This window comes from Vulpes vulpes, chromosome 12 (genome assembly GCF_048418805.1).
Source record: "Vulpes vulpes isolate BD-2025 chromosome 12, VulVul3, whole genome shotgun sequence".
Taxonomy (NCBI): domain Eukaryota; kingdom Metazoa; phylum Chordata; class Mammalia; order Carnivora; family Canidae; genus Vulpes; species Vulpes vulpes.
The window spans coordinates 117,046,285-117,073,582 of NC_132791.1; the positions used below are offsets into that span (position 1 = coordinate 117,046,285).

The window sequence follows — 27,298 nt, forward strand, 5'->3', positions numbered from 1 at the left end:
GGCGCCAGGGCGACTCGCCAGACAGTCCTTTCTTTTCCTTCGTGCCTTAATTGGGTCTTAGGTGCCAGGCTGGTCCCCAGGGCCTGTTCCGCTTGGGGTGGCGCGGTGGCGGGGGCTGGCGAGAGGCAGCTGGGAGAAGATGGGACGCCGGGAGAGGCGGGGAAGATGGGGTTTGGTGTATTTTCTCTCTCGTTGCCAGTCACCCCCACGGCACCAAGGAAAATGTAAATGTGAATGTTCGAGCCTGTTACAGAAAACAATATCCTCTTGCAATAATTTGTACGTCCATCTGTGAGGAGCGGGAGGAGGCAGAGAGAGAGAAGAAAACAAGATGGGATAGAGCGTCCTCTGGATGGGATTAAGCAGTTATTGAATGTGTTTTAAGCTTCTGCTATTTCCATTCCTCTCGAAATACCTTTTTTTGATGAAGCCTGAGCTCAGACGGATTCCCCAGAACCGAACTGGGAAGGTGTTTTAATAATCGGTTATCGAGTCTCCAATAACTGCCTTATTATTGCCAAAACAAATCCAGGTTCGGGCAGCCAGATGAACCCCAGTGAGGCTCTCTCCGTTGTTACATCCAGCGGGCCAGCATCTGTGTTGCTTGCATTTGCATTTTTACTGTGTAAAAGAACAAGCTTCCCCGGCACTAAAATCCCTGTTTTCTAAAAGCCAAAATAATGGGTTGCATTGATTTTTTCATTTCCCACCCCAACCTCTCGGACGGGGACTCAGGGTTCTTCTCTCTTGAGGAGACTGAATTAAAAGGCTTCGTCAAGCCATTAAGAAAATCTCTAACACTCTGTTCGGTGTCTAATTAGAAGTGTGTGGGGCGGGGGGAGGCAGTGGGGGAATGTGTTTTGAAGATCTTGAAATGGCAGACACTACTTTGGGGAAGCAGGTGAAGGACCGGTGAGCCCGGGGAGGGGGTAGCTGGGCAGAGGGGCCCCCGTTGCTAGAATACCGCGGGGGAGAATGGAGTTGCCATCACGCCCGACAAACCTTTGAGAGGCTTCGTATTTCTGGGCATCAAAGTCGCTGCCTTTAATATATCTCTGCGGCAGAATGGGGAGGCTCAATTAGAAACGAAAAGCAAGTAAGCGGTTGACCCAAAGGCAGCGCTTAAGTTGAACAGATCCCGGGAGACTGGCTGGAGAGGCTTGTTTTTCTTAGATTGAGGAACGGGGAGGGGGTGGCCAAGCGAATGGGCGTGTGGCCCAGCAGTGCTTTGCCAAACAAGCAAGCCCCCAAGCGAGCAGACTGGAAGACCCCAGACCCAGGCTGGGAGGCTGCCGAGAACACCTCTTGGACTGTAGGCCTTTGATTGGGGGGCGGGGTGCAGACCTCAAGCCCCAGTTAACCGTCTCCATGTCTTCAGGAACTCCACCCTTGTCACTTGCTTACTCCCCTACTCAGCCTGGTGAAGGTGGATTTTATTTGTGGATGAATTGAAGGGGAGGTTGATGTTCAGAGAGCTTGTTTTTTTTTTTTTTTTTTTTCAGGGGTAGGGATACCAGGCTGAGATTTTTCCCTCCCACATGATCTTGGAAGAGGTGTTTCTTGGAGACATTTGAAGCAGTCCAGAGGAAGAGCCCTCAGCTCCCAAAGTGCTTTCTCAGCCCCTATCCCAGTAGATTTAGCCAGGACCCAGGTGCCTGAATGGGGTGAGCCACAGGCAGCAGAGATGGCAGGGTGCCAGGAACCCAAGGGCAGGCCTGCGATTTGCATATGATTTGCATACAGATTTGCATGCTGACCTAGCCAGGCCAAGAGCCTCGCCCTCTCTGTGTGAGTAGCCTCTTGATCTCCGCCTCAGTAGCAGCCCTTCACTTTTTCCTGGTGTGGCATGGGGCTGGGGCAGGAGTGGGAAGAAGGACTGGTGTGTTTGGTAGGGCTTCCCTCTTGCCTCTGAGTTTGAGGCCTACAGGGGCTCAGCACTGAGCCCACCTGGTAAGGCAGCCCTGGAGCTTGCTACTGGGATAAGATGAGAGGTGATGCGCAGAGACACCCTAAGGCCGACCAAGCTTGGGGTGTGGGTTGTCCCTCTTGTGCTGCAGGAAGAAGAGGGTGAAGAGGGTGGGCATGCCTGCTATGAGAATCGAGGGCTAGGTTTCTGGTAAATGTACCCTCAGAATGAAGGAAGCTGGATGTGTAGGGCTGGGGACAGTCGTGGGAGAAGCAGCAACTGATGGGAAGAGGTGTGATGGGAGCCAAAACGCTCTCTCACCCTCCTGGTTTGTGGACTTCCAGCTTTGGAAGGGATTGTGGTCTCCGAGAGATTAGGGGAAGGGCCCCTATTCTAACAGTGTTATGGCAGCTTCAGTGGAACGACAGGCACGGGGCCACAGAGGGAAGTTCTGAGGCAAGAGTCTGGAGTCATGCTCAAGGAGCAAACATCCAGGGCAGCTGGAGTGCTCCTTCCCAGGGAGCCAGCTGGGAGGCCCTGCAGCGGGAATGTGGCTTCGGAATGGTTTTGTCTGCATTTCCGGGGCAGGAACAAATCCTGCCCTGGCAGGTGCAGCTCCGAGGCCTCCCAGAGTTTTTTTCTGCCTATCCGGGAGGGCCCTGGTTCACCCAGGGCTTTCTGAAGGAGGTGGTATAGAGCCCTAGAGCGTTGGGTGGAGCCTGGGGGATGGCTGCAGGTAGAGAGGGGAGGACCAGCAGGCAGAGCTTCAAGCACCTCCATCCTCAAGTCTTTCAATTGGAGCATTTTATATATTGGAGTTGTAAGGAAAAATAAAAAAAATTTGCAACCTGCTGGTGTGGTGGAAATTTGGAGTCAAAGTGAACCCTTCATTTATATCCTGGCTCTGCACTTACTAAATATGTGACTTTGGGTCTCTCTGAGCCTCTCTCCATCTATTAATTGGGGTTAAAGGCGACCATACACATAAAGTAACCAGAGAGCAGCTGGTACTCAATAAATACTAGATGTCTTCTTTTTTTTCTGCACTGCTCCCACCTGCCTCCTTCTGCCCATACCTCAGAATAGATCATCGGGTCCTGTCCTGAGTTGTTGAATCAATCAGCTGCAGTTTTGGCCCAGCCAGCTGGCTTAGACTTGTAACTGTAAGAAAGACTGTGTGCTGACCAGGGCGGGGACATTGCTGCTTCCTTTTGTCACCTAGCTCAGTAGCCTGCAGGACCCATCCTCAATGAGTCAGCTGAGGCCATGCAGGCACGTCCTTGGGGAGCCCAGCCCACTCCCTTTCCCCAGCCACAGCTAGGCCACCAGTGGAAAAGAGATGAGAGCAGAGGTTGGCTGTGGACTTGGACTTGAGGATGAGGGAAAGTCCAGTTGCACGTCTGCCAAAGGAAGGCCGGTTGGTTGTTAAATCTCCACAATGGTTGGCCAGAGTAAGGACTATTCTGGATTTAATACCATAAAGCCTATATATAGGGGCTACACAGGATGAGCCCCCGTGTCTTATAGCTGGATAGATATCTGTGTCCCTCCCTGCTGGGATGAGCCTCGCTGTTTTGCAGGTAGTTTTGTGTGTAGAGAATACCCCTGACTTGGGGTGTTGGTCCCACGACCTTGGGGGTCCCTGGACCACTTCTCCCTAAATGACCCAGTCAGCCGCAGGGAAGCAGCATATGATCAAGAGGTCAGGTGCTGCCCATGGCAGGTTGTGGCCTGTGGGTTCCATGAGGGTAGGGCTGGCTGGGGGGCACAACAGCCTGTGTGCCCTGTTTAACAGATGTTTGTCCAGGGCTGCTTTAGCGTGAGCAGCATTAGCCTTGGGTACCACCCCTGCCACCCAGCTGCTACTCCCTTCCCTCATCCGTTCAGCCCCACTTCCCCATGCCCTTGGTCTCCCTGATGCTCACATTGACAGCTTCCAAGGTCACCACCATCTTCATTGAGAACAGGGTTATTCAAATGCTGGTTGCATATCCATTACACTGGTGTGTGTATGTGTATGTGTTGGAAAGAACATTGTCCGTGGACCTAGATGACAAAGCTCGGCCTAATTTAGGCAAATGACCTAATCGTTCACATGCCTCTATTTTGTAATCTGTAAAATGGGGAAAATAACAGTGCCCTGACTGTTCCCCAGGGCACCTATTATTATGTGTGCACATGAAGGATGAGGGGCATATCCTTGTATATCATGTGACAAAGCTTTGTAAATCAACCGGGGCAACATGTAAACACACACATGTAAAAACCACAGTAAACCACTTTTAGCCTTATAAATCCTTTGCTGAAATGTGAGGTATAATTACTGTCACTTCATCATACAGGAACAACGAAGGTCTCCCAGCTGTGTGTGGCTGTCTCCCCACTCCTTGGGCCCCCCACATATGGAGAATTTTCCTAGCAACATGGGGAACAGCTGACAAGGCACAGCCAGGCTGGCAATAGTCTTTCTTGGAGCAGACTTGGCAGTTGCCCCCATTGGGTGTGGGAAGAGCCTACCTCTGCTCCCTCCCCAGGTCCTTAGATGTAGATTTATTCCATAGTCCTCTGGACACACTTCTGCAAGGGTGATGCTCACTGCTGGGAATCCACAGTCCTTTGTGGAAAGAGCAGAAGGCATAGAGTCCTACCTTGGGTGACCTCATTTGAGGTGACAGCCATTACTGGAAGCCAGGTCCTGAGAATGCAGCTGAGTCAAGGCCACCTTGCTTCTGGGATGGCCTCCAGAGCCATGGGGTCTATGGGTCTCAGGTCTAAGGACCTGCTTTGGGGGTGTGTGAGAGAGATCAGATGACTGCCATGGGCAAAAGTCTTCCAGGTTGGAAGGAGATTTGAGGACACAGAATCCATCCCCTAACCAGATGCTCCAGTACTTGTAGCCACAGCAAATACCTTTCTCTGAAGGCAGCCCATTCTGGCCACACAGTTCTATTACAGAGCTCATCTTTAGAATCTGCCAAGTGGTCTGGGTCTTGTACCTTCTGTTCACTGGCCCTGGTTTTGCCTTTTTAAACCACAGGGGTATAGGTGAAGCCCTTTTCCCTTTGACAACCCTTTGACCATTTGCAGACAGATGGCTGCCCACCGGAGGCCTCTCTTGCAGGCATCCAGCACCCCTGATTCCTCTAAGGCTCCCTCGTCAATGTCTTGTCATTTCTCCATGAGGCCCCTCCATCCTGGGTTGCTGGGCTCTGTAGGTGGGCGGGCCAGAATTGAAAGAATAGTAGAGAACAGGGGTCTAGTCCCAAACAGGACGCTGGGTAGCTCGCTGTCTACCTGCGGTGTTACTCTGCCCTTCTAGGCCTCATACTCCCCATCTGTAAATGAAGGAGATTGGACAAAATAATCTCTTAAATCCCTCAAGCGTTAGCAATCTAAATCTAGGAATCTCTAGAGACAACTGTGCTGTCTGAGCTGACTCCCTAGAAAGACCTTCTGGCCATAAGGGGCCTTCCCTTCCCAGGGCGTGTCTACAAGGGGCTGGGAGATTAGAGAGTCTGTTTGACAGTCAGCTGTTGGCTCATAACTCCTGGAGCCGGTGGTGAGGGGCCTTGTTGGTTGAAGAATAGCTGATCTTTACTGGGTCATACAGATTTCTGGTTGCTAGTGATAGGGGCTATGTTTGTGCTGAGAATCTTTAAAAACCAAAACCCAAACCCTATGTTTCTGATGGGGAGGTGGAGGACTCGGGCGCTTGAAGCAGCAGCACTGCTCCTTGAGGTAGGACTGCTTCCCTAGGGAGATTTGGAGATGGAGATTTTGTGGTTCTCTCCAGGACTAGGGTAAGGCTGCTGGCATTTAGTTGTGGGGGTGGGGGATGTACTGGGGATGAAAGGTTGGAAGCCTGGGACAGTCCCAAGTAAATAAGAAAAACCATACCCCAAATGGCTCTCCCTCATCAGAAACCCCCTTCGTGGTATGTGTGCACCCTGGAGGCCGTCTGAGTCTAGAATGTAGTGTGCCCTTTGAGAAATGTAGCCCAGAAGGTGGGAGGCCTGGGCTTGACATGCGCCTCTGCCACTGCTAGCTGTGTGACCCTAGGAGACTCCTTGACCTAACAGCTTGTTTTTTTTTTTTCCTCTTCTTTCTTCTTCTTCTTCTTCTTCTTTTTTTTTTTTTGTTTCAGAGGTAGAATTTAGTGATCATCAGTTGCATATAACACCCAGCGCTCATTCCATCAACTAACATCCTATTTTGCTATCTATAAAATGCGGTCTTGTGCAGTAGCTACATTGGGGGTTGTTGTAGGGCTTAACTGTTCATAATGCAAGGAAAGGGCTGCTCACAGTGCCTGGCACAAAATAAATGCTAAAAAGAAATGGAGATGGTGAAGGTTAGTGGTAGAGCAGGTGTGCTAGGTTTGCGGGGAAGCCACAGACAGAAGGCATGAGACTTGGTCTTGGCTGCTCCATCTTGTTGCAGGGCAAGTACCAACTCCAATTGCCTGGAGATGCTCTGACACTGTCTGGGGAGACTTGCTCTTCTCCTCCTCAGGGTGTAGACTCAGACTGTCTCAAAGGGGTGAATGCACAAGAAGCAGGTTCTCTGACACAGGAGCCAGACCCTGTCTCATGGGTCCTGACTGAGGTTTTGGATGGACGAGGTGGTTGAGCTGAGGTCCCACTGATTGATCTCTGGACCCAGTTTTTCCAGCTGTGGGATAAGAACAATCAGAGTGAGGGCAAATAATATATCTTGTGTGAAAACCTTTGTGTGCAAATGCAGTGCAGTAATGAACCTGGCAAATTAACCCAAAAAACTCACCAGGCCACATCTGCATTAAAACAAAACAAAACAAAACACACAACTCTGTGTGAGGCCTGGGGGCAGCAGCATGTGGCTATTGCAATGCTTTGTTGTTATTGATCACACCACTATTATTTTATTAACTCGATCACCAAATTAAGTTAATTAAGTGGTGCTACGGTCCCCATCAGCCAAGCCCATGGAAACTGGCTATTGTTGGAAAAGGTGATTTTGAAGGCCAATGTGGCAAATCTACTTTTCTCTGGGGTGTGTTACTCTGACTTGTAGGCAGACAACCACCTGCTTCAGAAATAGTTTCCCGGCCCTCTGATAGATTTGAGGGTACTGTTAGGGAAGGATCTGCATTTTTAACCAGTCCTCCAGCTGATTATACAGAATAACATCCAAGAACTGCCTTAAGTAATTGTTGTAGTTGAGAGGTGAGTATTTTTTGTGGGTTATTTACTCCACAAATACCCCTTGCCTGTTACGATGAATACTCCTAACAATAGCAACAAATACTTCTGTGCTGCTAGGCACTTGTGGTTACCACCAACTGTCCTTTATATGAACGTACCCGACCTAACAACCTTTGAGGTCACTCCCCTCTTATGGATGGAGAAACTAAGGCACACAGGTGAGGTTATCTTGCCTGAGGTTCCATTGCTTGTGAGTGACAGAAGCAGGGATTCAGACCTGGGGATCCTGGCCCCAGAGTCTGGGCCTTGAAACACTGCGCGAATTGCCTGGCGAGGCTCAGGGGACAGAGTGGTGACCAGGACAGGGAGCTCACACAGCCCTCCAGGGGAGCCCTGCCCACTGCTCCTGCTGCCCTGGGGACCTACTTGCTGTGCCCAGGCATGGGGACCCCTTGCCAGCTCTTGCCCATCTCTGAGGGTAGGGCAGGTTGCAGGTCTAGCACTGACCAGTTGCTCCTGGTTGAAAAGTCCAGTGAATGAGATGAGTAAATATTGTAAAGGAAGAGAACAAAATGACTCACTTCTCCCCAGTGGAGGTGGCGAGGTGTTAATATTTCAGTTCCCTTGGGTTGTCATTTATGATGACTGGGGACGATGACATGGGGATAATTCAGTGCCCACCCAGGAGGAGGCCTCAGTTGGCCGGACAGCCCCTCAGCCCAGCCCGGGCGGGGGCGTGGGGGCCCACGGGTGTCAAATACACGGGGTGTCGGGTTTCTTTTGCCAAACTAATCCGGATGGCCAGACGGGCGGGAGGGCCAGCGAGTGAGTTGACGTGATGGATATTTAGGTTTCAGTGATGACCCTGGGGGCAGCCCAAATGCCTGGGGGCGATTTCTGGTTTAAAAATATTGCGCTGCTATTTCTACGCTTCTAATCTCCCAGCGATTTGGAGCCTGTTTCCTGAAACACGGCATCGGGGTGGTGCTCCACGTTAAACGGCAGAGAAGATTAAATGGGTTTAAGTCTGGGCGACTGTCACATCACATCCAAGCCCATAACTTCCATTTTCTATTAAAAATCCATTTCCCCCTTTGACCAGAAGAAGCTTTGCTGTTGATCTGAATGTCTCTCTCTTTATTTATGAAGTGTTCCCCCCTCCTCTCCTTCTCTCTGTAAATATGCCTGCTTCTGTCTGCAGAGGGAAGAAAGGGCTGGGGCTGGGGTAGGGGGAGCAGCTGCGATTTGAGGGGAAGTAGGAGTTTCTGTGTGAGGACATGCTTTCCAAACTGGCTCTGGCTTCCAGAGAAGAAGTGGTGGGCGGAGGGGTGGGGGTGTGCTCCCAGGGCCCCAAACTTTGAACTCTTCAGCGTTGTGACTCGGGCTTGGGATCACACAGACCTTGACCAAGTGTTGGCTGTGCCTCCACTTACCTAGCTGTACCATCTCCCTGTGAGCCTCTTCTTCCTCACTGGTAAAATGAGCCTAACGGGGCCACTTTGCACCTTTGTGTGAGGATTCAGTGAGAGAATGCCCTGGAAGCCTGCAAGCAAGGCCCGTGCCAGGCACACAGCAGGTGCTCAATCAATGTTACTCTCCCCTCTGTTGAGAACTTGTACCGTTAGCTAAACCACTATTATTTCAGGGAAATAAATGTAAGGTCAACATGAAGTTAGACACAGGGCTACAAGAACTTGCGAGAACTCAGGCACCGAGCCTGCAAACCTCCGCATTGCCTTCTACCACTGAAGGGCCAATATGCCAATCCAGCTGTTTCTGCCTCTTCTCCCCAAGCCCAGCCAGTGCTCCTGCCTGGAAGGTTCCTGCGGGGTCCCCCAGATGTGCTGTGCCCATGGCTGCCACAGAGGCATTGTTCAGGCTGGCCTCTCTGTGGGAAGGCCTTTGTTTAGATCATTATTTGAGGCTCACCTGGAGCCCTCAACCCTAAAGCTGTTCCCTGGTCACTAAGTCACTAACATGTCCCCTCAGGGATACTTTCCATGCACACTGCCCTGGACTCTGGATTAACTCTTTCCTGTTCTCCATCTCCTTTATACGCTCCTGGAAGGTGGCACCTTTCTTCCTTGTCTCTGGCGTCTCCCACCCATGGGTGCAGTTCTGCTGAGCATGTGGCCAGTGCTCTGTAAATAGCTCCTGAAAGAACAGGACTTTCCTGATCCCCAGGTCAGGAGGGACTTGGGGAAGGAGAGCCTGGTAGGGTGCAGGAGTCAGCTCAGAGGAAGTAGGGGTGGAGAGGGTCTTGAATTCTGCAGGGTTGCTGAGTGGTGCTGTGCCCTGGTCACCCTTTGTAGTAACTGGAGGCACCCTGGACCCCTCAGGGGTCACTGGGATGTGAATCGCAGTCTTGTCCCTCCTATTCATCCTCTTTATGGGGAACCAAGTACTTCCACGTTCTCTTTTCCCTGCTCTGCAGTCTCAGGGGGCAGGTAAGATGGTGCAGTGAGTGAGGACACTGAGGCTCAGAAAGGCTAGTGGCTTGCCTGAGGTCACACAGCAGGTCTGGGGTGAGCCCCAGGAGGGAAGGCAGCTCCTTAGGCTCCTACGAGGGCTCTATTATACACTTCTGTGCTCCCCTTAAAGCTTTCTTTCTTTTTTTTTTTTTTTTAAAGATTTTATTTATTTATTCATGAGAGACACAGAGAGAAAGAGGCAGAAACACAGGCAGAGGGAGAAGCAGGCTCCATGCAGGGAGCCTGACATGGGACTCGATCCCAGGTCTCTAGGATCATGCCCTGGGCTGAAAGCAGCGCTAAACCACTGAGCCACCTGGGCTTCCCCCCTTAAAGCTTTCTGAGGCTTTGTCCCTGCTCCAAAGATTCGAACGGGGGCCTGAGAAGGAGGGAAAGCCCCCACCATAGAGGCCTTGCCAGACTTCCTGAGGTTGGAGTGAGGCCCTTGCTACTCCTTCTTTTATGGTTGGGTGACTGAACATACCCATTGCTGCTGTGGCCACTCACTGGTACCCTTGTGCCGACTTCATCTTGGCATGAGGCAGAGATTTGAGATTCCTGGTGGTCAGTGCCTCAGTTTCCCCTTTATAGATTTGCTCACTCCTTTCTCTTGGCAGGTGGGGTGAGGCTAAATTAATGTTTATTAGAGGGTTTCTGCATTCTGGGCTGACAGGTGCCTTGTGATGGTAAAGTATGAGCCTGATGTAAGTGCAAAATGCTATTGTTTTACACCTGAGGGTGATGTTTCATAATGGCAATGCACTGTCAGAGCCGTAAGCAGAAATGAATGGTTTGTCTCATCCTCCCCAGCTCCCCCAGACTCAGAAGACAGCAGCTCACATCCCGGGGTGGGAGAAATATGAGGCTACTCACCCTTTGCTATAAATCTGCCGTTTCATCAGCCCTGACAGGTGGCTGGACAATCCCAGTCAATTCATCAATTAAATCTACCCATTTGTAGTTGCTGAGAACCCTGTGTCCTTGGCTCTGGAAGGATCCAAGGCTCAGAGTGCAGGAAGGCTGCTCTCACCCCGGGCTGGTGCTCCTGGTGGGAGCGGAGGAGGCCCTGGGGAGGGGTAGTCTCGCAGTGGGGACGTAGCATGGATTTCCAGCCAGGAGAGAGGGAGACTAGGACAGAGTGGGGTGGGGTTGCGATGGAAGGAAGGATGCGGAGGAGTACCTCGTCCAGAAAACCAGATTTTGTGGTTTGTCTTCAGCGTGGTTCACACAAGAGAGCAGCTCTGTCTCTGGGCCCTGAAGTCAGGCAACATTGGGTTCCAGTCCCAGCTCCGGCACTCACACTTTGGAGAAGTTAGTTAACTTTGAGTCTTCATTTTCTTATCTGTGAGATCAAAATAACAATAATACCATCCGCTAGGGAGTCATGAAGATTAAGTGAGATAATATCTTTTTGTGTGTGTGAGATAATACCTATAGTGGGTCTAGGTCCGAGCCTGGACTATAGTTAAGCGTAAAAGTCGTGGTGGCTGTTCTGGTTGCTGCTGGTATTATTATTACGGAGGGCTACATCATCAATAATTTCTTACCCTGTTCTTGAATCAGATAATTCCTGAATTCCTCTTTGTCAGGAATCTTTCTCAGCTTCCCAAGTCCATTTGTCAGGCACAATGTAGAATCTTTCTGTACCTTGATGGATTTTGGCTCCCCCAATCCATAAAGCTGCCATGGAGAGGGTGTCTGATTAACTGGGTTGTCTCAGGAAGCATCCAGAACCTCAGAGTGATGTCCCTGCTCCCACAGGCTAAGCATTGTCTGAAAGGTCGAGTTCATCAGGGTCCCCTCCCATGAAGAGTGTGTGTGCGCCTGCAGGTGTGCAGGTACATTAATCCTGTACTTGGCCATTTAAATACAGATGTTGGTGGCCAGGCGGTGTTTTTATTGCAATGGTTACCATCTTCTAATTGTTCAGAAGTCAGACTCTGGGCTCAGATTGTCTGCGTCTGTATCTCAGAGCCCTTACTCATGGGCTGTGTGGTCTCGGATATGTTGCTTTGATCTTTCAGTGCCTTACTTCTCGCATCTGTAGGCTGGAATGATAGTAGTACCTGCCACGTAGGGTTGTTAGAAGGTTAAAAGAAGTCATATAAGTAAGCCTACAACAGTGCCTGACACATAGAAGATACTTCTCAAATGTTTGTTGAATGAATCTCAATAAGGAAATTTCACAGAAGATGAGTAGGTCCATGGAAAGGGAGCCTGGCAAGTTTGGGTCTTAAGAGAAGCCTTCCTAAGCCTTCTTTGCTGACCCATGAAAGGCTGTGATTTCACGATCTTGGAGAATACTCTAGTCACTGTGAGTCAGGCATGTTTCTGAGCTTCTGAGGGACCCCTCAGAAGATGGGCCACTTTCTTCCTCCTCAGAGCAGCCTTGCCCCACCACCAATGCTGGGGCCATCACAAGAGGCAGTGTGAGGAGGAGGATGGAAAGGTGATACCGCTGCCTGTCGGAGAGCCTTTCAGCCGCCAAGGGTGCTGTGCCTGGTGGGGACAGCAAATGCATTTGCTGCCGGGAGGATGCCCCTGACACCCCAGCAAGGAGCCCATGAATGTGTTTTCCAGCACTGTTGCTAATGGCTTCATCATGGCTTTTTATGAGATGATGTGAATTGCTCTGACCAATGAGGCTTAATGGCCTCCCTCAACGAGCTGCCCGGTATATTCTCCCTGGAGGCTCCGCTCAGAGTTAAGCCAAGAATATTAATACAGTCCGGATGCAGGTCCTCCTCCTTCTCATAAAGTTGTGGAAATTGAGGTCAAGTTAGGTCCCCTGCAACGTTCTTTAAATAAGCAGTAGAGTGGTTTGTTTGCTCCTTGGTCTTCCTGGTGGGGAGGGAGGGGCCTCCAGCAGGAGACCTGGGACTGGGCCCCTCTCTTCTCCTGCCTCGGCCCCCCTTGTTCAGAGGTGGCCCTTAGCAGGGAGGGCGGGCCAGATTCCACCATTCAGGGCTGCGTCCCATCGGACAGGAGACACTGAGGCCACGTGCTGGTGTGAGGGGTACAGCCAGCTGTGCTCCCAGTCAGGTGGCCCTGCCCCAGGCAGTCAGGCAGCTGCCCTCCTGAGCCTGTTCTCCGGGGGGACAGAGCACTACAGTGGGACCGGGCCAGAGATGCGTGAGGTCTTTGCAGCCCTGTCCATCCACCCCCCCCCCCCCCGCCCTGCCCCGCATCTCACAAGTGAAGGAGTGGAGGCCCAGGGAGGGCAAGTGTCACCACAGTCAGTGTCAGCACCAGGTTAAGAACCTGGGTGGGTCTCTAGCTTCCTGACCTAGATCTTATCCACCCACAGTACTGCTGGCCCTTGGCCTCGAGAGGTGGAAGACTGCTCTCAGGGTCTCCTGCAGTTTTCTTTGCTCCAGGCGAGCATTCTCCTTCTCCATTCACCCTGCACCTTTCACCTATGGTATGATAGAGAGTGCATGAAGATCCTTATGGGGAGTGATGGGGTCAAATTTCAATTCTATTGCTTCTTAGTTGTGTGATGTCTGGCAAGTCACATCACTATTCTCAGCCTATAAGAGGGAATGATTAGGGCACCTGGGTGGCTGAGTGGTTGAGCCTTTGGCTCAGGTCCTGGGATCAAGTCCTGCATAGGCTCCCCGAGGGGAGCCTGCTTCTGTCTCCACCTATGTCTCTGCCTCTCTCTCTGTCTCTCTCATGAATAAATAAATAAAATCTTTAAAAAAAATTTAAGAAGGGCAGCCCGGGTGGCTCAGTGGTTTAGTGCTGCCTTCAGCCCAAGGCCTGATCCTGGGGACCCGGGATTGAGTCCCATGTTGGGCTCCCTGCATGGAGCCTGCTTCTCCCTCTGCCAGTGTCTCTGCCTCTTTCTCTCTCTGTGTGTGTCTCATGAATAAATAAATAAAATCTTAAAAAAAAATTAAGAAAAGGGAACGATTAAAAAAACAAAAGAGGCGATTGATGCCAGGCCCTCTCAGGGTTGTGCAGATAGACGCATGGAGGTTATGGGCATGTACTTGCTTGCCGTATAGTGGTGCCCAAGAAATTTTATGACCTAAGCAGTATTAGCATCTCTCCTAATGTCAACAGTGGGTGCCAATAGTGGATCATGGCTTCAGACCCTTCAGTCTAGCAGAGTGATGGCCAACTTCTTCTCCATGGGCTTCACTTGGCCTGGAAAGTGAGATGTTATAACTTTTGCCATTTGTGGGCTAGGCTGGAAGCTCGTGGGAGGGGGCAGGAACTGTCTCACATCTCTCCTTGCTGGTGCTTGTCAGCGCTCAGTAAGTGCTTCCTGGGTGACTGGCCTTTGAACCATGAATGAGGATGGGGCACACACGCCTCTGGGTGGTGGGAGGTGAGTATGGGACCGTGGCTGATCCAACCTCTCCTCTCACCTTCCCCACAGCTCGCCCTGAAGATGTTGGCACCAGCCTCTACTTTGTAAATGACTCCTTGCAGCAGGTGACCTTTTCCAGCTCCGTGGGGGTGGTGGTGCCCTGCCCGGCCGCGGGCTCCCCCAGCGCGGCCCTTCGATGGTACCTGGCCACGGGGGACGACATATACGACGTGCCGCACATCCGGCACGTCCACGCCAACGGGACGCTGCAGCTCTACCCCTTCTCCCCCTCCGCCTTCAATAGCTTTATCCACGACAATGACTACTTCTGCACCGCGGAGAATGCGGCCGGCAAGATCCGGAGCCCCAACATCCGCGTCAAAGCAGGTGAGGCGCCAGCCACCTGCTTCCTGCTGGGGAGCTCTGTCTTAAGGGCAGTAGTGATGGGGAGCAGCTACAGCCCCTCGTTCTGAAGACACATGTGTGCCCTGCTCGGGAGGTGGGGGTGGGTGCATGGAAGGAGTCCCTCTCTCAAGGAAAGTTTTCTAGTTCTTTGGAATCCTAGCTCCCTGCTTACTGTGTGTCCTTAGGCAAAGAGAACACTTCTCTGAGCCTGCATCTTCTCCTCTGCGAAGCTGATGCCGGTACCTGCCCCGATCATCACTCCCTGGGCTGGTTAACTGAGATAGCGCTCATGTAGATCACGTGGTTGCTTCAGTGCTTGGTTCTTGGAAAACACCCAGCAAGATCCTTTCTTTTCAAAACCCCTTTATTGAAATAGCTAAAGAAAAGTGCACATAAGTAGATAGCTTGGTGAATTTTCACCAACTTTAATATCGAGATCAAGATACACAATATCAGCACCCCAGAAGCCCCCCTCACACTCTTTCTGTCACCACTCCCCTGGGGGAAACCATTGTCCCGACTTCTAACAATACAGGTGTTTGCCTATTTTTGTACTTTATATAAATGGAGTCCTACAGTATGTATTCTGTTGCATCCTTTGCTCACTATTATGTTTGTGGGATTTATCCCTGCTGCTGTGCGTCGTTGAATGGGGTTGTTCATTGTCATGGCTGTGTAGTTGTTCTGTTGTTCGACTTTACCATGTTTATTTCTCCATTCTGTTGATGGATCTTTGAGTAAACTATATCTCATGGGAACTGGCATTTAGGTAAAATTCCTAAAGCAAGATTTTAGCAGTGAAGGACATTGGTCCTTGGAAGGGTCGGTGGAGGCAAGGAAGTAAGGAGTTTTCAGCTGTTGTCTTTAAAGAAAACAGAGAATCTCATTTCTCAGGGTTGGGTCAGGAGGCGAGGGATTGGCTTAGATCAGCTCCTCTTAATTAGGATGTCGTGAGACACTGGTGTGTATGATCAGTTGTAAGGTGTGCCTTAAAGAGTAAGAAAACCCTGAAGTTTGGGGAATGGTCCTCTTAGAAGGGCTTTTTGGGTGGGAGAGGACAGGTGGTGTGTTAGTTAGCCCACCGTGATGACACCAGGCTTAGGTGCACCATCTTTACTGGTGGATGTATGGGGCAGAGAAGAGGAGGTGCCAGGGAAGGCCTCCCAACCTGCCTGCCTAGGAACAGATCCTGCAAGTTCTCTTACTTCCAGGGTCCTTCTGCTTCAGGAGTGTCTCTCACAGTCCAAGGTTCCAAGTAGCTAGGAATGGGTATATAGAGAGGGTGAAGTGGGGTGGGCACTCTTAATTAAAGAGCTGGTCTTCATCCTATGGGCTTGCTTGGGGATAGATGTGAGCTCTTAGAACCCAGAACCGTGCTCAGGGCGTCCATCCTGGGGCTCCCCATGGGACTACTTTTCAGGAGTAGGTCCTCTGCACTGTTCCCATGACACCACCAGGTGCTGGGGTGGGAGCCCTGAGGCCAGGGTTTGGTGCAGTTCTGGCCTCTCCAGCACCTGGAAGATTGGGCTAAGAGGAAATAATGGCCTATTTCCTGTTATGTGCCTGTCACCGAGTTAGGAGGCACTTTTCACAATAATCCTATAAAGTGTTTCTTACAAACAAGAGACTAAGACAAGGAGGGGTTAGGTGGCTTGCCTAAGGGCACATTTGAGCCCATTGTGTAGCTGTAAGGACAAGCAACATCTTTGAGGTGCTTTCCTGGGTCAGATCTTCTATGTGTATCATCATCATTGTTGTGTCCTTTTACAAATAAGGAAACTGAGGCTCCGAAGGTTAACTGGCTGTAGTGCAGGGTCACTCAGCTGCCTGGAGGAAGAGGCAGGGCATGCTTGCTCTCTTCTCACCGTTGGCCTCTGCTGGCTCCCTGGGACTCCCAGCACATAAATCCCAGTTTTTTTCTACTCTTCCACGTTGCTTCCCTCCTATGTCGGCTCCCCCTCGGCCTCCCGTGTGCTCACCCCAGAGAACTGACAGCAGCTTACTCCTCTCTGCCTTCCCCGCCTCTCCTCCACCTCAGCTGTATCTCTTCCCCACCACAATCACCACACAGGGAGACGGGAAAGGAGAGAGGCCTGGGGAGGCCAGGCAGGGCTGGCCTGACTAGAGACACAGCCAATTAAGTGGCTCTTGATGAAGCCAGAGGGGCTGCAGGTGCACAGCCAGAGGGGCTGCAGGGCCCCGAGCATCACCCTGGCAACCGTGGCAGGGAGAGCAGGAGGGCACGCTGCCCAGGTGCCTGCTGAGGGACAAGGTCGGGAGGCAGTGGAGATCTGGATGCACTAGCTCTGCTTGGCAGGAGGGGTGGAAGGATGGAGTGAGCCTGGAAGAGGCCAAGCAGAGGAGGACATGGGAGAGGCAGAGGCTGGCCCACCCATGGGACCTGACGTGGAGTGGCTGTAGGTGACAGTGCCCCCCAAAACCAGCCTTGGGACTGAGGCAGAAGACCCCAAGCTGCACACGCTGCAGGGGAAGGAAGGAACAGTTCTGGAGGGAGGGGCAAGGCTGGGGATGAGGCTGTAGGCAGTGTCAGGAGGTAGGAAAAACAAGAAGGATTGTTTGTTTTGGAGAATCCTGAAGACCATCCATTTTCAGAAACAATCACAGTTTTAAACATTCTCTTCCCTCATCCTTCTACACCACCAAGCCCTTCCAGAAAGTTTGATGCGTCAACGACATTTTTCCCAGGTTGCCTTTCACATCAAAGTGGCACAGAAATCTGTGGGTTAGATCATGTGTCACAGTTTTTATTTTTGGTAAATTATGGTCACCGTGCCCCCAAACAATTGCCACCTTGGGCCCAGGAATAAGATAAGAAGTTGAGTGTGGTTTCCTTAGAGGAATTCTATTGTATTTCCTTGTTTCCTATATATCCTTTTGTTGGGTGAGATCCCAATGCAGGATTTAGGGGCTGCCCTCAGGGTGCTCCAATCTAATGGCTTGTTAAAAACTCAAATTAGAAAGGTTAGACGTCAGATTTACGACCTTGCAGGAGGAAATGAGATATTTCTGAGGTAGGCTGCCCAGTGGAACGGGGAAGAGGTTGCTCAGGCAGGAGTCAGATCACAGCAGGAAGTTCTGGGCTGGTTAAATGGGAGGTGGGGGAGGAGGTGATGGGGAGCAAGGCCTGGGGGTGCTGAGCTGGCTCTCTGTTCCCTCCTTGGGCCCCCACCATGTCCCAGGCTTGTGACACCCCCTCTTTCCCGCCCCCTTCCTCTCTCTCTCTGCAGTTTTCAGGGAACCCTACACCGTTCGGGTGGAGGATCAAAGGTCAATGCGTGGAAACGTGGCCGTCTTCAAGTGCCTCATCCCCTCTTCAGTGCAGGAATATGTTAGCGTTGTGTCCTGGGAGAAGGACACGGTCTCCATCATCCCAGGTAAGGCAGGACTGTGGGGCCATGGTGGGCAGGGGTGAAACAGGGGCAGATGAAGCAGAGGTGCTGAGTTGGTTGTTGACCTGAGCTCTTGAGGTTGGTTCTTCTGGTGACTGATTCATTCTTACTGTCCTGGTGATGCTTTGGCCGAAAAGCGTCGTTGGTCTCAGCTTGGTGCATCTCTGTGTGGGGCGTTGAAAACCCATGTGCCGGTGGCCTCTGCTGGGTGTGCAGATGTCCCATCTGACACAGGATGGGCCCTACTCCCCCAAAAGAGTGGGGTCCTCATCCTTCCTGGCTCCTGAGTCTTCGCTTGCCCTTGCTCCTTGTGATGGGAGGTGAGGCTGGAAGCACCTTCGCTGGGAAGGGCTGTGGGGAGAGGTGAGCTAGGAGCTGGCTGTGGTCTGCATGGAATGACCAGAGCACTGAGCACTGGATCCTCAGAGGACCAGACCTGAGTTTCATGCACATGGGACTGTTTTTATCATGAGTTGGCTAAAGATCCCCATTAGGATTCTTGCCTCACTCTTGCCTGGTGTCAGGGGAAGAGGTTAGTACCGTGTTGTAGGTTCACCTTGTTAGAGCAAGCCCTCTGTTACTGGTTCCTTTTCCCTACACAGGGTTGTCTTTTCTATGGGGAAATCAGGTCTGGAAACCCCCAAGAGAGGACCAATAGGCCTCTGGTGTTCCCCCCTCCCCCCACTGGTCCAGCATCGCTGTCTTCATCTCAGCACGTTGCGTGGACTCTCCTGCTGCTTCCTCCTTTCTCGGCTGAGGACCTTGGTTTTTCCTTTCTGTGAAATGGAGGAATTTGACCAGGTGCCGAACGCCCCTGCAGCAATCATGTCCCATTGTTGGTCGTATGAAATGATTCTAGTTGCCAGGTTTTCAGGTTACTTAGGGGGAGGCAGACATCTGTGCGTGATACCTGTAAAGCTGGGCTTCTTAATCCTGCTACACGGTTGAGTCCTGGGGGAGCTCTTGGAAAACACTGATGCTTGGGACCAACCCCAAGTCAGTATCTCAGAAGAAGAACCTGTGTGTTGGTATTTTTAAAGCTCTTTACATGGTTCTGATGCATAGCTAGGAGAAGCGCCAATGCTCAGGCATATTTACAGCTAACATGGCAGGATACTCTTCTTGAGACATTAATTTGTGTTTTGCTCCTGGTACTTTTTCCTACTCTCAGTTCCAAGCAGATGGCCAGGCCATTATGTTTCCCGGCCTCGGAGCTTGTAGCAGGACGGGAATCGGAATCTACTTTAAGACAGCTGCTCTTCCTGCCTTTTGTAAAACCAGAAGCTAATAGGAAAGGTTAGGGTGGGTGTTCTGGCTGGGGAAGAGAGTCTCTGAGGACAAGGAACAAACGGGAGACGAACAAATCCCAGGAATGGGGATGGGACTGTGGGCCGCTTAGTGGGTGCAGCTGGAGGAAGCAGTTGGACCCCACAATGGATGGCTGTGTGTGGCTCCATGGGGTCTGGGACTGGAGCCAGGGTTCTTGTGTCCAAATAAGGCATGAGGTGCACAGCTCAAGACCCAAAGAGATCACGCAGGCAGGGATACCCAGCTGGTGAGAGACCCCGGACCTTGGCATATCCCTGGGGGAAGCCTCAATGAGGAAGATTGACTGTCCTGTTTATCCAACAGAATCAGACTGAAGGTGCTTGGCAGAACATAAAGAAATGTGGTATTTCTTATACACTTGAGTGCATGGACCAAGAGTTCTACTTGTTAAAATAAGATCATTAATTTTATTATTATTATTAAATAACAATTATTTTCCTCTGAGTGCTTATTATATGCCAGGCACTGGCATGTGTGATCTCATTTTATCCTCCTAAAAAGTCCATAAGTGTATTTTTTTCCCCTCCACTTTGCAGAAGAGGAAATGCTCACAGAAGTCAAGTAACTTCTGGGTAATGTGTCTATTAAGCAGGGGACCAGGACTTGAACTCATGTCTGTTCTTTCAACCTGTGCACTCATCCTGCACACAGCAGCCTCCCAGTACCCATACAGATGGATCCAGGAAAGTGTTCCTCTGAGGCTTTAAACGTGGGCTCTTGACAAGGAGGGCATGCATTGTCTACAGCACACATTTCCTCTCAGGAAGGGGGTAAAAATAGTCCGTGTTGGATTTTAGGGAAGGCTTTGTGGAATCGAGTTGAGTACGGTGATGGAGAGCCTGGACTCTGGGATGAGACTGCCTGGGTTGAGACTCATTCCACTGTTTAACCAGCTGGGTGAGTCATTTGTGCCACAGTGGCTCAGTTTCCCCAACTGTAATGAAATGGGGATGATGACCCTACTGTTTAGGGTTTAAGAAGCTAATATATATAAAATGTTCCGCCCACTGAGGAGAGCTGTTGGCAATGATGGTGATTATGAGGAGGAGGAGGAGGGGCAGGAGGAAGAGCAAGAGTGCTTTCTCTTTCTCCTGCTCTTTCCTGTTGCAGTGTATCCATTTCTCCTGTGTAACAGGCTCTGGGTACCCCCCCCCCCCCCCCGCCTTAGACTGAGTTTTGCAGGGTGGGAACTGGCTTGTTTTCATCCACACATCCCTGGCTTCTAAAGCACCACCTTGTGCGTGCAGGGCAGATGCTCACTAAATGTTCCAGGGGAGCAGGAGCAGATGGTTGGAAGAGTTCCGGAGGAATGTGGGAACAGTATTGATGTTAAGGGTGAGTGCGACGGGCATGGGGTGGTATTAAGTCCAGCTCAGACCGGAGAGAAGGAAGGTTTACCTGACTCCTGTGCATAGGAGCTGGAGGCAGTGAGCTTCCCTAAGGCGACCCTTGTAGTTGGTGCTTCAGGGCTATCTTTGTTGTCAAGACATGGCTGGTGGCCCCAAAGGGCATAATTACCAGGGAAGGGGGCTTGATGCTAATCTGCAGGACTCCGCTAAACTTTGGTTTGGTAGCACCCCTTTCTTTATGATAGCCTTGGAGAATTCTCCTCCCCTGCCCAGCCCTTCGGCACCATCCATAATCATTCTAGATCCTTCTACAGCTATGTTTTAGATCCAGGGACGGACTTTCCAAAGCACACAAATCCAACTAACACGTTCCTGGAGGAATCCATGAGAACCAGAGACTGGGGTTTTGCTTCCTCCATAGATGAGAGGCCAGAACTTGGGCTCACATGCTGCATGCTGTAATTTTGGAAAATGCAAATTGTTTATTGTTGTTGGTTTTTTTTCCCCTCATAAAAATAGGATTCTCTGCCATCCATACTTACACTGTACCCAGTGTGTCTGTGTGTGTGTGTGTGTGTGTGTGTTGTCTGGAGATTGGATGGCAGCTTCTCATGGTGGGGGAAGATTTAATAATTAGATTGCCTTGGAGCTAAGGAAAGATCAAGGAGCCCTTTATTTCTCCCTGATGCCTTAGGGTCGGCTTCTTGAGCAGAGGGAAAGTGCTGACTTTCATCTCTGGATATGCAGGTCTGGGTTCAGATCCTCCACAGACCACAGGGCCAACAGGAGCAGGTGCTGGAGAGCAGGAGGAGGGATGGGGAGGAAATGCAGGTCACTCAGGGTCCCAGGAGACATCTCCCTGAGGAGAGCAGATGCCCTTCGAGGAGAGGGCCCAAGGGGGTGGCCTGTGAACGAGGAGCCTGCCTTTCAACACTTCTCTCTGAGGGGGTTTGGAAGGAATTAAAGGCTTGGTGCCCAAACAAGCTCTGTGAGTTGGGTATTTGTTCGCAGGTTAGCCATCCCAGCTGTCCCCAGTTGGGAGGGGCAGGTGAACCTCCCTGCTGAAACTCTAAGCAGCTCTTTGATCGTGCTTTCCCCAGGTAGAGGCTGGAGAGACCAAAATGCAACCTTTCCCCCTAATGGTACTTTTCCAGAGCTACCTCCTCTATCTGCCCCTCCACTCCCTTTCTCCAAGCTGGTTTTCTTCCTTCCATTGGGCTGTTTAAAGACGTAAGAGAACAGAGCCTCTCACCTATGAGCTGGCAGGTTCCTACCCTTTACTGCTCTCCTGGGGGCCTTGATCTTGAGGAGAACTGGCTCTCCACAGTGAGTGGGGTGGGGGTAAGAGGGCAAAAGGCTGTGCACAAACATAAATAAAAATTAAGGCCTCCAGTGAAGCCGAGATGCGGTTTAATTTCCCATCTGCATGATCACCATTACGATGCATGTTATTGGATATAAAGATAAATCCAGCCCTGTTCCTAATAGCTTTTAATTTCCACCAGACCTGATTATATCGATGCGGGCTCCTTGTGGGAGTTTCCCAGCATGCTCTTCACCAGCATCCTGACTGGCTGTCTGGGCCCCCGAGGGGAGTTTTGGACACTGCTCAGATGCGGGCCAGATGTGTCCGCGGTGCTCTGGAAGACAAGCCTGGATCGGCTCCCTCGTCTGTGAGGATGGGGCTCTGGAAGGCCGGGCTGGGAACCCTGGGCGTTGGGGGAGGGGAGAGGCGGGGGCAGGGAGGAATCTGGTCAGAGGGGTCCTTTCTGGCTAGCGGGTGGTGCTCCTGGACCGCAGCCCACCTTTGCCCGAGGAAAGAGTCGGTGAGCCCACCTTCCTGATGGCCCTCAGGGTTCCAGGCTGTTCTTGGGTTTCCACACCTCTTTTCATTTGGTTGCCTCTCTCCTCTGTACCTCTCCCCTCCTCTCCTCATTGCTACCTTCCTCCTCTTCTGGCCTTTGAGCTTGGTCCACCGTGTGTCCCCTTCCAGGAGGCCTTCCGATGGAACTTCCTGCTCCTCTGGCTCCATTTCTGGCGCACTTCCGCCATTTCCTCTTGTGTGATAGGTGGTGGTTTGTGTCTGCTTCGCTGCAGGAGGGGATACAGCTGTGTCTCTCCATCTCTTTATCCCCAGGGCTCTCCAAGCACCTGTCACAGCATAATAATAATAAGATTAATGATAATATCTATCATGTATTGAGACCTAAATTATCTCTAATCCTCACAATAACCCTTTAAGAGATAACATTTTTTTGGCTTTGTTGTTGTTGGTTTTTTTTTTCCTTCTAATTTCATAAATGAGGACACGGAAGTCCAGGGCAATTAAGCAACTTACCCAATGTCACGCAGCTTATAAAGGCTGCAGCCTGGGTTTGAACCCAGGTCCTCCAGGTTCTGCTTTCTGCTACCTCTCCAGAGCAGGCTCCTCATTGAGAATGGACGGTCCTCAGGTTCTCACAAGGGAGGAGGGTCCATACCTGTCTTCTGCACTTGCCCAGGGATCGAAACGTGTCACCCACCCTTGCACCGACCTCTGGCTGTGTGTTCAGTGACCAGAGGCTCTGGCTTCTCTGAAGGGCAGCAGATCTCCAGCTGAAAGATCAGTGAACAAAACAACTATTCTAACAAGGAGGCTTTATTGGGCGCTGGCTCTGGTTTTGGCCCAGGGGGAGACACAAAGACCGTCCTGATCTGAGAGTTTAGGATTCTGTTCATGTTGTCAGCTCTGACGGACAGGGATGGATAATCTCAACACAGTAAACAATCACATACGATCGTGGTTTGCTTTGGAATGCAGATTCAGCGTATTAATTGCATTTCACTCAGGCTGATACTGAGACTACCTCCGATCCCATATGTCTACACCAACTTGGAACAGGGGATGGCGCAGACAGGAGTGAGCTGGGTGGTGCCTGGAAACCAGTTTGGATGCATCTAGGCCACAAACGAATGGAGTCACAGACTGTCAGAGCTGGAAGGGCCTGGGAGGTCCTGGAGCCCAGCCTCCACACTTACTGATAAACCCAGGTCCAGACTGATATGTTCTCAGGCCCCACTTCTTCACCCCCTCTCTCCTGATATTCTCATGGTATGTTATTTTAACTGTTCAGGGGGTGCTTTTCTTTTACTGTCAGACTTGCTTCTTTGTCTATCTAAAACCTGCCCATCTTTCAAAGTCTGGCTCAGATACCACTTTTTCCATGATGTCTTGCCCAATTTCTGCTTTGAATGGATTTAAAAATCACCCTGATTAACCTTCTTTGAGGGGACCCTTTTGTGAACTCCCTCCAGACTTTATGGGTTCCTTGCTCAAGGCACTAACCGTGTTTTGTCCTGTAATATTTGAAATCTGTGTTATATTCATTACAAGAATATATAACCAGCAAGGGCAGGCTCTGTATTTTATCCAGACCCCTCTCCCTTCCAGTCTCATAGAAGATGATTAACGGAGATGACAAAATACCAGTCTCTCCCCCACTGAACTGTCATGTGGCAGGAAGAAGGAGGCAGGCCTATGTAAGGTCACAAAGAAACTCCGTGGCATCACAGGGTTTAAGTTGGGTGGTCCTTGGTCTTATTTCACTGAGCTGCTTCAGAGCGACTCAGAGAGAGATGGCTTCTATGGGTTCCTCCTGTGATGCTCTGCTGTTTAGATACAAAATTGGGAATTTCTGGGGGCCACCTGGGTGGCTCAGTCAGTGGAGTGCCTGCCTTTGGCTCAGGTCATGATCTCAGGGTCCTGGGATCAAGCCCCACATCTGGCTTCCTACTCAGCTGGGAGTCTGCTTCTCCCTCTGCTCCTCCCGCCACAGGCTCTCTCTTGTTCTCTCTCTCTCTGTCTCAAATACATAGATTTTTTTAAAAAATTTTTTTATTTTTTTAAATAAAAATTTTTTTTAAAAATTAAAAATTTTTTTTTTTTTTTTTAAATTGAGGATCTCCACTCTTGACTATTTAGGGCCACAGAGAAAAAGAGTTGGGATGGTCAGTCTGGGCTAACGTGAAATAGTGTGCTCAAGGCAATTTGACAAATGGGGTTTGGGCCCCTGCCAGGTGATGGGCACAGGGTCAAGCCTTGCAGAGGAGTCGCACTTGCCTGGGACCTGCTTCTTCCCTTTAGCAGCTCCAGACGAGAGTTGTAGTATTTTCCCATGAAGAGAATGTGTCGTGATGCTTTCTGATGGTGGCCTAGTGAGGCATCATGAGAGGAAGGGAGGCCTGCAGTCCAGTCTCGGAGTACATTCTCGGGGTCACGGGGCAGAAAGAGTGCTTCGGGTGGAGGTGGCAGCAGAGGCAATGGCAGGCAAGGCAGTAGAGGATGGGGTGATCTGGAGGGTGAGTGAAGTGGTGAGAGCAGTCTGAAAAGGATGCCAGGACACAAACGTCCTGCCAATTCTAGAACAAAAAAAAAGGTATGTGTGGAGGGGCAACATCATAATAATGACTCGTACATATTAAACCCTTCTTCGGTTGCCAGGCTCTGTTCTAAGCACTTCATGTGTTTTGCTCATTTGATCTTCACAGCAATCTGATGTGGTGGGGACTGTTACTCCCCCAGTTTAGAGATGACAAACTGAAGCACAGTGAAGCAAAGTGAATTGCCTAAAGTTGGTAAATGGTAGAGCCACAGCTTAACCTTATGCATTCAGACTCCATTATTTATGCTCCTAAGCACTACATTCTCTCGCCCCATGAAAACAGGACATGCAAAGTGTATTTTAAAAACTGCTGCAAAAAAATAGTAAATAAATAAATAAATAAATAAATACTGCTGCAAATCCACAAGAAAGGCGGCACCTGGGTGGCTCAGTGGTCAAGTGTCTGCCTTTGGCTCAGGTCATGATCCCAGGGTCCTGGGATCAAGTCCCACATCAGGCTCCCTGCAGGGAGCTTGTTTCTCCCTCTGCCTATGTTTGCTTCTCTCTCTGTGTGTCTCATGAATAAATAAATCTTAAAAAAAAAATCCACAAGACAGCCCAGTAGAAAATTGGGTAACAGATGGGAGCAGACAGTTGCTAGAAGAGGTAGTGGGATGCAGCAGGAAGAAGGCAGGCTGTGGTCTGCTAGTCCTAATCGGTGCTCTTGGGTGAGTTACTTTCAAAGCCTCAGTTTATTCATCTGTAAAATGGGGATAATGAAGCCTGTGTGTGGAACCCTTTTGATAGAAATCAAGCCTCTGAGGAGACTTGAATTCTCAGGTGGGGAAGCAGTGGCCTAAACACAGCGGGGAAATGATCCCCCAGGTTCATGACATTGTCAGCCTTAGGCCTTGTTGGGTGCTGGGTGCTGGGCTGGCAGCAGAACAGGAGATCACGAGGTGTCCATATGGGACTAGGGCCAGATAGAGGGCTGCTGTGGCATTTTTAAGTCCAACAGTCTGTGATGGGATCTGGGCAGAATGAGGGAAACAAACGACCAAGATGTTGTGGTTTTCATCTGTATTTATTTGTGCCTTGCACGGTATCCGATAAAAATTATGTTGAGGGAAGGTAATGAAGGCATGTGGTTTGGTGCCAGCACAGCAGAGATCCCTTCCTCAAACTGCCTGGTCTAATCTCAATGTGCTCAAACCCTGGTTCGATATTCACTAGTATCTCCATGACGCCATCCAGCATAGAAAGTGCTTTTACATGATCTCATTTGCTCTTTACGGTAACCCCTATTGCCTTCCCCACTTTACAGGCGAGGAAGCAGGTGCAACGAGGCTTGGGGGCGCACACAGGAGAGAAGGAAGAGAGGAGGAGGTAAACGTGTATTAAGACACGTGTGTCTGCGGGGCCCTGCGGCAGGTACCTGCATAGCCTCTCATTGAATTCTCCTCTTAACTCTGCGAGGCAGGTCTGCCACCCCCATCGTAGGTATAAAGAAAATGAGATTCAGAGAGGCCAAGCAACTTGCTCCAGGTCACACAGCTTCTCAGTGGCAGAGCCTTGCACTTGGACCCCAACACCAGACTCTTTTCCTATGACAGGCTTTCATGCTTCCAGCCTGAGGGAGTCTCAGGAACACTAGGCAATTGCTACTTTCTCACCAAAGCAGTTGGAGAGAGGAAAAGGCAGCCGGCCTTAATTTTGGTGGTGTTGCTTGTTTATTGTTTGCTTTGGTCGGGAAGGGGCATCAGGTTCAGACAGCCTTAATTTCTTCCTTTGGGGTGCAGAGAGAAAATCCTACCTTTTAAAGCCATAAACCACCCTTTGCAGGTTCGAGATGACAGGGAGACATTCAGAAACAGCAGAGGGATTCTCTCCCTAGTCGGAGGGCCTGAACTGAGATGAGAATCATGGTGATTATCATGATTAGTAAGAAAAGAAGTGATCCATCATTGCGCTCTTAGGTGGTCGGTGCTTTTCATGAGTCATTTTGTTTTATCCTCGACAGTGTCTTGTATAGTGGCTGGCATTATGAGCTCCATTTTGCAGATGAGGAGACTGAGGCATAGCAAGCTCTGTCGTCTGCTCAAGGCCACAGAGTGAGGATCTGGGCCCAGGGTAGTGTGATGTCAGCTCCTAGAGATAACGGGCCACCTCTTAAGCCATGCCCTGCGCCCTGTGTTACCTTTCCTCTGTACAGAGCTCACTGGTTTACAAAGCCCGTTTATAGGCATCATTTGATTGAGTCTTTCAATTCCATCTGAGGGAGCCAGGAAGGGGGATACAGGGACTCCAGTTTGATGCCTGCACCTCGGGAACCCATGAGGCCCCACCTGGACTGCAGGCCCACAGCTCCCCGGTACCCCTTCCAATCTCCCGGCAGGCAGGCTGCTCTGCAGTTGCGCGCCAGTTGGTTGGTTCCAGAACCATCAGCCACGGCTCCACAGTCAAGCAAAATAGTCTGTGTTCACAGGTGCCTCTGGCGGTGTATGCATGTGTCGTGTTTTGCTTTTCCATTTAGTTCATGGCAGGTGCCGCATTTCCAGAGCCCCCA

At 50.7% G+C, this 27,298-nt stretch overlaps 1 protein-coding gene and 1 long non-coding RNA gene across 3 annotated transcripts in view; one reads left to right on the forward strand and one right to left on the reverse strand.

The window, feature by feature from the left end:
* DSCAML1 (DS cell adhesion molecule like 1) overlaps nt 1-27,298 on the forward strand; it is a 344,804-nt gene that overhangs the window by 2,426 nt on the left and 315,080 nt on the right. For both annotated transcript variants that reach the window (XM_025999151.2, XM_072729682.1), the window contains exons 2-3: nt 13,948-14,265; nt 17,532-17,678. In XM_025999151.2, coding sequence (XP_025854936.1) covers nt 13,948-14,265; nt 17,532-17,678 — 465 coding nt within the window. The remainder of the gene's footprint in view (nt 1-13,947; nt 14,266-17,531; nt 17,679-27,298) is intronic.
* LOC112920360 (uncharacterized) lies at nt 21,765-22,979 on the reverse strand. The gene is made up of 2 exons (XR_003235048.2): nt 22,710-22,979; nt 21,765-22,522 (listed from the first exon to the last, which is right to left on the reverse strand). It is a non-coding gene; the product is annotated as an uncharacterized lncRNA (long non-coding RNA).